Below are 13,391 nucleotides of genomic sequence, written 5' to 3' on the forward strand. Positions count from 1 at the left end.
TTTAATTGTATCCAAACGTCCTTTTATAATGTGTTTCTTCTGCACTTTGAATGACCAAGTTGTTGAAATAAACCATATCTTTCTATCATGAATCAGAGACAGTTAGTGACCATGACAGTTCCGTACAGTGTGTTAAGCTATGGATATGAACTCTGGTCTCTCACAGACAATCTTTTAATGACAGTTAAAGTCACTCCAGAATGCTTCCCATATATTTATACCACAGCTGTGAATGTATGGATCAACCTCCTCTTGTTAAATCCTGAGCGCTGTTAGAGTGGCTCATGAATATTGAGATGACAGCAGAACGTGCTGAGAAGCCAAACAACAGTGAGCCGGTGGAAATGTGAGAGATCTGTATTGAAACAAGCCTGGAGGCTCGGGGACACCGACCGGCGAGCCGCCGCTCAACACTAAAACCATCAACGTGATCCGGCCGGGTCGGCGCCAACAGATGGGCTGGATGGAGACACGTTGGATGATGAACATAAAAAAAACCCCAGTGAACCGTGAAACCTGCCGTCTCTCTGCTCCGTCACACAAACACAACGTGTTGGCATTCGTAAACAGGAAGGTTTCATCTGCTGCAGGTTTCATCTTCCTGGTTTTAGATTTCTGTCACTGAGGTTTCTGCCTTCGCCCCAAAAACCAGAGTCCTGCTGCTCTGAAGGGGATTTTAAAGCACCGTCCTCAGTGAAAATAGAAAGAACTAGTTAGCTGAGGGATAAAAGCTATTAGTTTACATTTTGGCACATTGGCATCTTAAAAAGTATGCCAAATTATCTCTTATCAGCTCCTGTTTGCAGTGCACCCAAGGATGTAGAGACAACTATCACTGGGTAACATTGATACTTAAGAAAACTTAAAAAGGGGTGTCTGCTCAAATGTATTAATACATTTATTTTGGGATGCATTGACCGTTGAGTCATGAAAAATACATGAATAAAGCTGCCCTTCATGTCACTTTTTGTAAATAGATGAGAAAAACGAACAAAAAAGAGGAAAAAAATAATTATATTTTCTTTCTCCCTCTTTGCAAATTGCACTCAGCTGCAATACCAATTCATGTTGCTATCAGCAACCGCCATCCGTTCTTTATGAATTCACACGTTGTTTTAACTCCATATGCAAACAACTGCCGGGTCAAAACAAGTTATTCTGCAGGACGGCTGCAGACACAGAACCAACACCCACCTGCATCTTCCTCTCCTCCTCCTCCCTCTTCTTCCTCTCCTCCTCTTCGTGCTTCCTCTTCAGCTCCATCTCTGATTTCCTGATAGAGGGAAGAAACAGAGAGAGGAAGAAGAAAAATAGTGCAGATGAAAGCAGAAGGAGATGAAGGAAACAAATGAGAGACAAAAAGAAAGAGAGAAAGAAACAGATGATGATTGAGACAAAGACAAAATAAATTCAGATGTTTTGTGGAACAGAGAAAGAGACAGAGAGAGAAATAAAGACGGATTAGTGAAGTGAAAACACCTTCAGCCTTCTTCTTCTTCTCTGACTGATAAAAGTGTAAGACTCGGCATTTCCCCATGAGCACAATACATTTTACCCAGATAAATGTACTATTTAAATAACATTATTATTATTATTGAAAGTAAGTTTCAAATTTGCAAACACATATAAGCTTGGTTACCTTAGACAACCTTTCTTGCTTCTTTGCACACACATTTAAAATAATGTTTATATAAACCTATATGTGTTTGTTTTCCTTTTCCTTATTTGAACAAACTCCTAATACAGTTTTAGTTTTTAAACACTAGTCCTGAAAGACTTATATTTCTTTAAGAGTGTATTTATAGTTGGAATGACAAATTAGAGTCAGATTTTGAAGTTAATAATGTAGTTTGAATGTTTAAAATTAAGACTTAAGTAAATCTGAACAAGTCACCCAACAACACAAACAAACTAACCAATAGAGGCAGCAGTAGAGCAGTAACTCCTGTGTTCTGAGAGGTTAAATGACTGTTTTTGTGAATGTAGTCTGGTGTCTTTGTAGAGAGCATAGATAACAGGTTGAGTTTCCAGTCAGAAAGTTCTGTCTGACAGGAAGGTAAAGAGGTGAAAATATTCTAAATATAGCGTTCACTTAAACTGATATTGATTCTTTTAGGTTTCTAAAACACGTCCACAGCAGAACATTGATTTGTTCCAGTGTTACGAGAGGTTAAATGACTGTTTTTGTGAATGGAGTCTGGTAGCGTTGAATAGAGCGTATTTTCTCCTGTCTGTTTCTACAAACTCAAGCTACTGTAGTAAAACACTGACTATGGAGAAGAACCTCATACAACCACACATCCTAACATCACTTCTATCTCTTTAAACTGTCGTGCACTCACATGAAACCAGATCGGAGCACTAACGCTCTGACATTTCCCCTCTAGTCCTGACTGCTTGTCCTCTCTGGTCATCCAGGAATTGAAGGTGATTCTGCTGCTGCACATGCTGCAAACTGCTCTAAATAGAAACATCAGCTAAAATGCCTTAAAATAAAACAGCATGCTGTGTCCTTTGAGAGGAATCTGAAGCACCGGGAGTGACAGGCAGACTCAACCTTATGCATAATGTTTGCATTCTGTTTGGGTCTAAGAGGAATAAAACAAGGCATTAAAGTGTCGGTGGATTTTATCTCCTAAAGCTGCTCCAACAACGACCTCCAGTCTGTGACCTTCAGCTGGATCTTGTGAGGCAAAGTGGACCATAAAATCTATTATGTCATCTCTAATGTCTTACATTAGCGGGTAGTGGTTTGTGACGAACACACTGGTCCCCATCAGTCCTCCTCGAAGACTGAGAGGGTGGAATATAACCGACATGATCCGGGCAGGAAAGGACATTTTTTCGGGTGAAACCGTGTGATTACATGGTGTCATTTAGGAAATAGAGTGGGGACACTGAACAGATAATATAGAGGTTGAAGCAACAGATTTCCTTCATTCTTACATGTTTCTATTTATCCTGCAGCGCTGCACAAACAGGAACACATCTTTATTTGTTCAATTTGGGAGTGCCTTAAAGATATGATTAATTAAGTCGTTCCAACAACCTCTACAATAATTAATAATATCAAATTAACGGTTCTTTTATAATTTTCCAATCTTCATGGAGGTTTAAAAATGTTCAGAGAGATGTTTCTGCTATTTATTCACCCTCACTGATATAGAAGGGGTGGACAAAATAATAGAAACACCTGTCAGCAATATGAGCGTCACGAACTGCAGCCTGAAAAATGATCAGAAAGTTTAATTAAAAACTTCTCGTTTGATTCACAGGTGTTTTTTTAACCATCGTTTTTCAAATTAATCTCTAATTTTACGGCGGCAGTGAAAAACCAAGTCTGCAGCAAGTGCATCAATCCTTCTGTTTAGATGAAATCAGGACGAGACAAACTGAAAACATCAGCGTTTCCTTCACAAAAATTGTGAACTTCTGTAGTTATGAATTTGGGCTTTCTGATTCAACAAATCTGCAGCAAAACCTGAATATTTAATTAATTAAAACATGTATTTGACACTTCTGTGCCAAGATTACATCAGTTAAACATGACCGGATTTCTTTCCTTCAGATTCTTCCACAGAATCAGTTCGTTTTGAACTCTTTATCTCGTCGCTCTGAGGCTGTGACCTTTGACATCTTATCTCTGATGTGAACTTAAAGCTGATTCTGCGGCTGAACTCGCTGTAAATCACTCTGGATATCAGCTAAATACAGAGGAGGTAGAAAAAAAGCAACACACCTCAGCTCTTATATATAAAAATAAATCCTCGTGGACTCATTATGTAAATCCCTAAAATAAGTGGACAGTGAGTGCATCTGTCCATTGCAGCATTTTTTCCCAGGTCGAAAAAAAACCGGCAACTTCTATCAAGTGCCTCTTAAATATTTTAGCTGCAAAAACAAAAATGTTCCATCCCAGTTAACCCCCCCCGACTCCCACTCACAGTCGCCGGTCCTCCTCATCCTGCTTGCGGCGCTGCACCTCCTCCTCCCTCCTCTTCTTCTCGCGCTCCATCTCCTCCTCGATGCGTTGCAGCCGCTCGCGCTCCTCCTCCTCCTTCTTCTTGTTCTGCATGGCGGTCAGCAGCTGCTCCGACCGGGTCACCAGGGCCTGGTACTCGTGGTCGATGTCGATGCGGGTCATGATGGTGCACTGACGGACACAAAAGAAGAGCGGAGTTATAATGATGATTCTAGAACACAGGAAGTTATTAGAGCGGGAGAAGAAGAGTTAAATGTGGCAGAGAGGCTTTTATCTTTGTATTTTCCACCAATTACTACAAATGTTTGTTCATATTGGTTTGTGGACTGATGTTTGAAGCCTAAAGTTCAACATTGTGGTCGTCGCCATCTTGTTTTTTTGCAACCAGTGAACAGGAAGTGACCATATATGGACTGAGGAGGAGTGACGTAGAGACGCCGTATACGTCTCTGGTGTCGACCTGTCAATCAGTGTGTAGCCCCGCCCTAAAGCATCCCCTGCTTTATGGTCTGTTTGACTCTAAATGGAGCATCATTTACTAAATGAACATCATGCTGTATTGAAGAAGACTTGAAACTAGAGATTGAGACCATAAACTCATGTTTACAATGTTTACTGAGGGAATAAATCAAGAGAGAAGTAGAGTCATTTTCTCATAGACTTCTATACAACCAGAGGAGTCGCCCCCTGGTGGACAGGAGAGAGAATGCAGCTTCAACACATGAAGCAACCTGTTAAAAGTCTTATTAACCAGGCCTTTATATGAGCGTTAATAGAATGCTAAGGAGTCCCGGAGTGGACATGAAAAAGAGAAAATAAATAAACATATGATTAACATTATTAACATTATTTTTCATACAGCTTCCTGTCTTGCATAATATATTATATATATTTTTTATATATAATATATCTTCTAGTATATATTTATATATAAAATACTTATTTGCGTAAACAAGATATAATTTGCTACCTCAGTTTAATTCAATCTTTTTTTCTAAATCAAATATATATAATGAAATAATTCAGTCAGCTCATTTATTCCACCTGGTTGCAGAAAGCTCTGCATGGAGACTTTATAAACCTTCAGCTTGGGGATGAGTTATTCATTTCAACACTTCCTCTTTCAAGGGATTATTGTTAGTAAAAAGCCAATTAAAGAGGATATTGAGAGCTTGTGGATTATATCCTCAGCAATATGCTGACTTGGCGGTTTTTATACCCAGTTATTACTTTCTAGGATGATTTAAGTTTTGATGAGTTAGCAATTAATGTTGCTGAAGCAGATGCACTGCAGAGGTTCTGGCTCTCTGTATATATGTATATATATATATATATATATATATACACTTCTATTATGTGCATAAATAAAGCATGGCCTCGGTTAATCTATTCATTCTATGTTTGTCCCCTCCCGGTCTCCGTAGTTTTGCTTTAAAGCACTGAGGAGTCTGATGAAGCACTGTGTGGATCTACGGTGCTGAGGTGTCCTTGAATGAGTCAAACAAACTCCACCAGATCAAATTCTGTCAGTTCTCTTGAGCTTTTACAGGTTGGATCTCATGTGTCAGTCGTTACTGTTATTCCTACACTCTGGAAACTTTAGAATCAATGTGAATATTTGATGAGCTTTTTTTCTGCTGGTTTTACATTTGGCAGATTGAAAATCAGCTTCATTGTGTCGTATACACAAATTCTCTCTCTCTCTTTCATTCACGCTACTATAACATGTCTTACTTCACTGGTGATTCCCTCAACAGTGAATATTTGCTGCTTTTGTAAGTCTTCAATGTTTAATTTAGAACATAAAAGAGTGGCGCATTTCAGCCTCATGTGGCCAAATTGAGTATTTCAACAACAACAAAATATAACTATAAAAACATATTTTTCCCACTTGGTTTTATCCTGCCAAAACCTATTTTTCGACTTGATTTTGAGTCGTAGACATGAAGAGAAAACAATCAGACCAAACTTTAAAAATGGATCACCAGATCACCCTCTCAGGGCTACCGTATCATACTTCATGGTTGGATCTCATTTATGCTCTCCAGCTTTTTTTCTGCAGCATTTCATAGTTAATGTGAAATGCCTCTTCCATTTCAACGAGCACTGCATTTATATTAAAAGTAACGTTAGATTCTTAAGCTTCAGGGAAAAAAGAACAATGGCTCCTAAATCACAAAGAAGAGGCCTTACAATGTGATCAGGATCTGTTTGACTGAGCTCAGACGCTGATTCTTTATCACAGTGTACGTTTCGCTGGGCAGTAATTCATCAGAAATGTCGGGAAAAAGGAAAACTCCATATATCTGATGTACAAGAAGAAATATCAGGTCAGACAGGTCCAGTAGAAGTCAAGATGTTTTGATCTGGCAGGTAAAAAGATTTACATATGCTTGCATCCTCAGAAAGAAAACGAGGCAGCGAGCACACGTAAATCTTTTCCAGCGAGTTTATGAGGATGTCAGATCTGCAGACAGACACTGAAGCACCAGACTATAACGTCTCTACAGGAGCTGTAAAGTAAAAGAAAAAAGAAAAAGAAATCCCTCTGAGTGTCAGGTTTGTCACAGGTCACTGTCGCGGTGTGTTCAGGTGTCAGCAGAGCTGTATAACCTGAGGAGGGAGACGTGTTGGGATGAATATTCATAAGCATCGGCTGTCGCTGCAACCTTTTTCCTCCGACAGCCCGACGCTGAACAACGAAGCTGCAGAGAGAAGAGGTTTGACAGCAGCGAGCTCTCATTGGCTACGTTAACATGCAAACTCATGTTTCACTATCAATATGGTTCATCATGTTTCATTTGGATATTCTGAATTAGGCATTAGAGCATTGTCCTATCTTTGGACATGTTTACAGCTCATTCAGAATATTCTCAACAAGGTTCTGCCCAACTGAATCCAAAGCTTCATGTCTTAAAGCTGCATTCTCTCTCCTGTCCACCAGGGGGCGACTCCTCTGGTTGTATAGAAGTCTATGAGAAAATGACTCTACTTCTCTCTTGATTTATTCCCTCAGTAAACATTGTAAACATGAGTTTATGGTCTCAATCTCTAGTTTCAAGTCTTCTTCAATACAGCATGATGTTCATTTAGTAAATGATGCTCCATTTAGAGTTTAGAGTTGCAAGAAGGTGTTTGAAGGAATGAAAGAGGGAGGCTGAGTACTTGGAAACTTTGAAAAAAACATTTTGTCTCCTGCCGTTGAACTCCTGACGTGATAAACGACATGTTAGGGCATCATTTTTAATTAATCGGAATATGAACGGTTGCTTGTAAACGGGAATATTAGTTGTGTTAATTATTAGCTGATATTTTCACCAGCCATGTAAACAGATTATTAGGAATAGTTTGGGGGGGAATAAGGGAAACAAACCAGAATATTTGGTGCACGTTAACGTGCTTAATCTCTGGTAACAAGGCAAAAGGGTGGATAAAAAAAGAGAGTGATGGTAAATTATAAAAATACTGTAGGACGTTAAAGATTTATGACATGAAATAGATAAGATCATCTGAAAGGAGGGCAGGTTGAAGTCAGAGAAAACCCACAATTGAATCCAGTTCAACAGAAAAGAGTCTCGATCCATCAGTTCAGGTAAATATCTCAGAATGTTCAAAATCTCTCAATCTCTTCACATGGAAAGTTATAAAACCGCTTAAAATTGCAAAATCATCACAAGCTGGACTTTTATCGTTCAATATCGTTTTTTAAATTCCTGCGGATCAAATCTGTTCCCGTTTCCTCAGGCAGCTCCAGCTGTCAGTCAAACCGCTCTGGCGTGTGGTTTAATTTCATGCTGCCCATCTTTCACTCAGAGGAGGCGGCTTTAGTCAGAACGGGTGGAAATCCTATTTTCTGAAACAGAAACCTCCCTCACACGTCTGAGTCTGTCAGCACCAACAAAGAGCTTTATTCTGAAGGGCGTGGAGGAATTCAGGCTTCATGGAGAATTCATGGTTAAATAACGGCGCCTACGTCAAAGCGCTCCGGCTCACAAACCTTGATTTTGACCATCAGGGAGTCGATGGCCGTCTCCAGATCCTTGATCTGCTTGCTCATCTCCTGCTTGCCCTCCTTCAGCCCGGCCACCACCTCGTTGAAGCGGTCCATCCTCTTCTTCAGGTTACGCACCTTGACCAACCCGTCGATCCTAAAAAACACACACACCATTAATAATAATAATAATAATAATAATAATAATAATAATAATAATAATGATTTTATTTGTATAGCACTTAATGGAGAGTGCTAAAACCTTTGACTCTAATATGTCAATAAAATGAAACAAGAATTTTGAACCTGGCTTTATCCAATGTTCAAATTTATGTTCTGGAAATTCAAGATAATGTCTTTTATTTTAGGACTGAAAACAGGAAGTGAAGAAGTTGGACTAAACATCCAAAAATGTGAAACTTTGCTTTTGTTTATCTGAATCTGAATCTCCGCCCCCTCATTAACACCCCCCCCCGTGTAATCAGCAGCACACACAAACCCAATCACACATCCTGTTAGCGTGGACATGCAGGTTGCCAGATCAGACAAAAAACCCCTGCAGAGGAAGAGCAGAACTCACTTCTTCACCTGAATACTTCATCTTTCCTCCCACCTGCCTCCCCCTCCCCTCTGCTGTTTATCGTCAAATATCGGAGGTAATAAGCAGAGCTGCATGTGTGTGTGTGTGTGTGTGTGTGTGTGTGTGTGTGTGTGTGTGTGTGTGTGTGTGTGTGTGTGTGTGTGTGTGTGTGTGTGTGTGTGTGTGTGTGTGTGTGTGTGTGTGCAGGCAGACTGGCACTGCTGAGCTGTGAAAATGGCAGATAATGAAGAAGAAGAAGAAGAGGAGGGAGTGAGGGAGGAACTGGAGGAGACGAAGCAGGAAGAGAGCCAGAAGGAGATGCATGTAATGAGGAGGGGGAGGAAGGTGAGGAAGAGGAGTGAAAAATGCAAGAAGATGGAGGAAGGGGAAGGATGAAAGGAGAAAGGAGAGGCTGATGGGGGGAGGACAGTGATGAAGAGGAGAGGAAGAGGGATGAGAGGATGAAGGAAAATATGGAGAATGAGGAAAAGGATGGAAAGTAGAAGAGGTGAGGTAGCAAGAAGGGAGGGAGGAGGTATAGAGAAAGACCAAGAGGGGTAGGGAGGAGGAGGGAGAGGAGGATGAAGATGAAGAGGAAGGAGAAAAAGAGGACGAAGAAGTGGAAGTAGAAGAAAAAGAAAAAGAAAAGAAGAAGAAGAAAAAGAAAAGAAGAAGAAGAAGAGGAGAGACTCACCTGGGCTTGTGCTTCCTCCTGCAGAGCCACATCCGAACCGTCTTCTGCATCTCGATACAGGCGCTGGTCCGATACAGAATCTTGTTCTTCACTGCAACAGACAGAAAGACAGGAAGTGAGGACGAGAAGGTCAACTTCCTGCTAACATAACCCCCCCGAGGGTTAAACTAGAAACAAGTTAGATTTTCTGAACTTTATTAGTCCTTTCAGCCTCGACAAAGGCAGAGCAGACCAGATCCCTTTGTTTCTACCTTTCAGAATAAAAGGCACATTTTCAGTATTTGAAGCTTTTGACATGAGATTCTACATCCACAAACTCTGTTTTTTTGTGAAATTTCATCTTAAGGAGGGACTTTAAGATCCTCTGTAAAGGATCCTTCCAGTTCCAGATCTATTCGGGTTTCTTGGTACTCTCTCAGTTTCCTTCAACCCACTGCCAAGTGATGATCACCTACTCAATCAATCTTTGGCCCCTGGTGTTCTGGCACCTCATAGATTGACGAAGCAGGAACACAGAGTTCATTATGGACAGACTCTGATTACAAAATAAGGTGCAATAACAGAGCAACACTTGGAGAGCCTCCTTTATTTTTCTGGGACTTCATCCAGTGACTCCAAGAAAAGTTTGAAGCTCTGAGCTGCTGTTTGATGCAGAGGAGTAGAAAACTGTTAGAAGGTTCCTTTAGACCAGAGAGGGTTAAATGGAGACTAGTGGTCCGTACGATCCCTCCTCAGATTAATGACACAGTTTAACGTTAACCATCACAGAGTTAAATAAAGTTTTACTGACGATCGTTATCCTCCAATATTCAGTAAAATATGAGATCAGGACGTCATTTATGCTTCTCTAGTCTCTGATCTCTGATAATGTTACATTGTAAACAACCAATCTGTGTTTAAACCAACAGGAGAGCTAGTAACGTTAGCAGCACCGCTAACGATAACGAACAGAGGCTCTGTTCAGTTACATTATGATGCGTTCAGGCTCTGTTCAGTTACATTATGATGCGTTCAGGCTCTGTTCAGTTACATTATGATGCGTTCAGGCTCTGTTCAGTTACATTATGATGCGTTCAGGCTCTGTTCAGTTACATTATGATGCGTTCAGGCTCTGTTCAGTTACATTATGATGCGTTCAGGCTCTGTTCAGTTACATTATGATGCGTTCAGGCTCTGTTCAGTTACATTATGATGCGTTCAGGCTCTGTTCAGTTACATTATGATGCGTTCAGGCTCTGTTCAGTTACATTATGATGCATTCAGGCTCTGTTCAGTGAAAATGAGTATTGTATGAAGGTAAATTGTAACGTTATCATGATGTGTTCACATGTAATCAGTAAAATGTAGTGTTGGTGATAAACTAGAATAAATCCAGTAGTTTGAAGATGTTTTCACATTAATATAAAATAGATATTAGAGATGAATTATGATGTTTAACTTCCTAACACTAGCTCTAAGATTATAACACGTCATTAAAACTAATAATGAAGAGATTTGTTTTAATGAATAAAGATGCTCTCTTTTATTTCTATGTAATTTGAATTGTGTGTTGTTTTGCTCACGAACACCATAAATTACTATAACAAAGTAAACGGATAACATTTAGTATTTCTGATGGTTTACTGGCTTCAGAGCTATACTACTATATGTTATATTTGATCCCTTTTTTCTTTTATGCTGATCTGATCCGTGAGTTTTATGATCCATTGCACGGCTAATAAAATGTAACTTGACTGGTTGGTGGAGGTCCTGTCATCCTCCTTGATGCTCTGTATTCTTGTACACTAATGTAACTTAAATCAATTGCATAAAATAACATGTTTACATTCTGTTATGTTTGCAGAATTCCCTCATTTCCTTCGTACGGTATTTGTGATTCGATGTCATCCCTTCCTAACTCTTTGGCACCATAGATATATAATATTTTTCTTTTCTGTTGAGCCAGTGAAGCAAGTCTGACCTGAACTGAGATGAGACAATAATAGAGATAAAAGAAGAAGAGGGAGACCCGGAGGGACGAAGGGTGAGAGCTAAATAGAGACAGAGATCGATTACATTGCTGCCTGCTGCCAAATTCATTTCATCTTGTTACGGCCTCAGAACATTTAACGTCTTCACCATCGATAACTGAACCAAACTAATGACTTTGCATCTACTGAACACAGGCCGGCTATATTTAAAAAAAATCCACTGAGCATCTTCTAAACGCTGCTGTAACATTATAAGAATTCATTTTTAATGGGATATGATGATATGCTTTGGCAACAATTGTTCCTGTTCAGTTGCTGCCAATAAAGCTCATTTTGGATTTAATCGATAGAGAGAACAGCGGGTGAGAGGCAGAGAAAGAAAAAGAGAAAGATTGTTATAGATATGAAGAGACTAAAAGAGAAAGAGAGAGAAACTACTAGAAAAAATAAAAATGAGAGCAATGGAGGCAGACAAGACCAAAGAGAAGTGACGGGCCTTCTGTGTGGAGCAGCATGTTTGCAGTCCAAAGACAAGCAGCTAAGGTTGGTTGATGACTCTAAAGTTTGTTTATATGCGTCAACCCTCCGATAATCTGGGTCTGTCCACGGTGGACTGGTCTCTGCTGGATCTGGGTCTGTCCACGGTGGACTGGTCTCTGCTGGAGTCTGGTCTGAAGGGACTGTCTTCTGGACTGGTCTCTGGATCTGGGTCTGTCCACGGTGGACTGGTCTCTGCTGGAGTCTGGTCTGAAGGAGTTTCTGGTGAACCTTCATGATCTCATCTGGTTTCTCCAGAATCCGACCCGGTGGCTCCGATGACGAGCTTTAAGAATAACTTTATAGAAACAGACGATCTTCTCTCTGATGGTCTGTTTACTGATGGAGGTCTATAGAGGATCAGGACTACACTGAGACTGGATCAGGACCAGATAGGAGTTCCTCATTGAGATAAAAAATAACTTTCTAGCGACCGTTTACTAACATTTTCAGAGAATATTTTCCCCTCCACTTATGCTCCGCCCACACCACCACGTCATCATGTTAACTAACAGGAACAGGGTTCTGTACCCTGATGGTGTTTTCTCTCTGAACAGATGTTGCTTACGTTTGATGACGGACAGAGCGCACCACTGGACCTTCTTCCAGCGGCTGTGGATGAGCCACTTGTTGACCTTCTTCACCAGCTCCGCCAGGTGGTCCGGGTCCGACTTCATGATCTGGTCAAACTCCGCGAACTGAAACAGAGTTAAAGGGTCACATGGTCAGAGATGTTTGAAACCTTTTTGTCTCCTACAACCTGAGAAACACAATGAATGATGGTAATAAAACGCCTGGTGGATGAAGTTTTTAAGTCTTTGGAAGCATTTTGGATTCGACACCATAGATGGAAAAAGTGTTTTGCTGACTTTGCAGAAAAGTTACTGCAGTCTTTGTAAAACAACAACTGCCTTACAGCGAAGCAATAGCTCTACTAATGTTCTTTTACTCACTGCAGCTAATTGCTGATATATACACAAGGATATAAACGAGCATCACTTCCTGAATTAGAGGTGAATCTCATCCCTCTCTTGGACCAGCTGGACAATCTCAAATAGAGCGATCTACTTGCAACAACAACCAAAACCTCAATGTCTGGTCCTGTTCCTCAAAGAAAAGAATGGGTATTTTACATATTTTAGAATAAACTACGTGTTCAGTTGATTACGAATTGGTTTTATTCGATTTTTTTTTTAATAGTGACACACAATGGGGTATTGGGACCATTGCAGGTAAAAAAAGTTAAGAGAAGCAGTTCCTTAACAAAAAACAACAACACAAATATTTGTTTTCTCAAAAATGTGTGACTTCAATCTCGGATAATTTCTGAGGTTTTTCTTGAAAATGTATGACTTTATAATCGAAGAGAATAGCTGTTTATTTCTAGTAAATTCAGAGTTCTTTTTCTAAATATTAAAAGTACCTACTTTTTGTACCTACCATGGCCCTAATACGTTGTTGTAGACGGCCCTATATGATGCCAAAACCAATAAAAATAAAGGCCCCTCATTGGATTGATGCAAACATTTCATAAGTCCCAAACCCTGTTCCTTTATAGTACTGGTACTACTATCAAAGTAAAATGGATTAACTTCTGTATGTGAGCATCCATTCCAATGCCATTAAAACATGGCCAG

General features: G+C 40.1%; 1 protein-coding gene across 4 annotated transcripts in view; it reads right to left on the reverse strand.

Annotated features, from left to right (window-relative positions):
• The window catches only part of myo6a (myosin VIa), a 109,747-nt gene that overhangs the window by 20,029 nt on the left and 76,327 nt on the right, over window positions 1-13,391 (reverse strand). For all 4 annotated transcript variants that reach the window (XM_054618058.1, XM_054618057.1, XM_054618062.1 and 1 more), the window contains exons 23-27: window positions 12,323-12,452; window positions 9,248-9,338; window positions 7,980-8,130; window positions 3,945-4,153; window positions 1,195-1,273 (exon numbers count right to left, since the gene is read on the reverse strand). In XM_054618058.1, the coding sequence (XP_054474033.1) occupies window positions 1,195-1,273; window positions 3,945-4,153; window positions 7,980-8,130; window positions 9,248-9,338; window positions 12,323-12,452 (660 nt within the window). The remainder of the gene's footprint in view (window positions 1-1,194; window positions 1,274-3,944; window positions 4,154-7,979; window positions 8,131-9,247; window positions 9,339-12,322; window positions 12,453-13,391) is intronic.

The sequence above is a fragment of the Anoplopoma fimbria genome, chromosome 18, assembly GCF_027596085.1.
Source record: "Anoplopoma fimbria isolate UVic2021 breed Golden Eagle Sablefish chromosome 18, Afim_UVic_2022, whole genome shotgun sequence".
In the NCBI taxonomy this organism is placed as follows: domain Eukaryota; kingdom Metazoa; phylum Chordata; class Actinopteri; order Perciformes; family Anoplopomatidae; genus Anoplopoma; species Anoplopoma fimbria.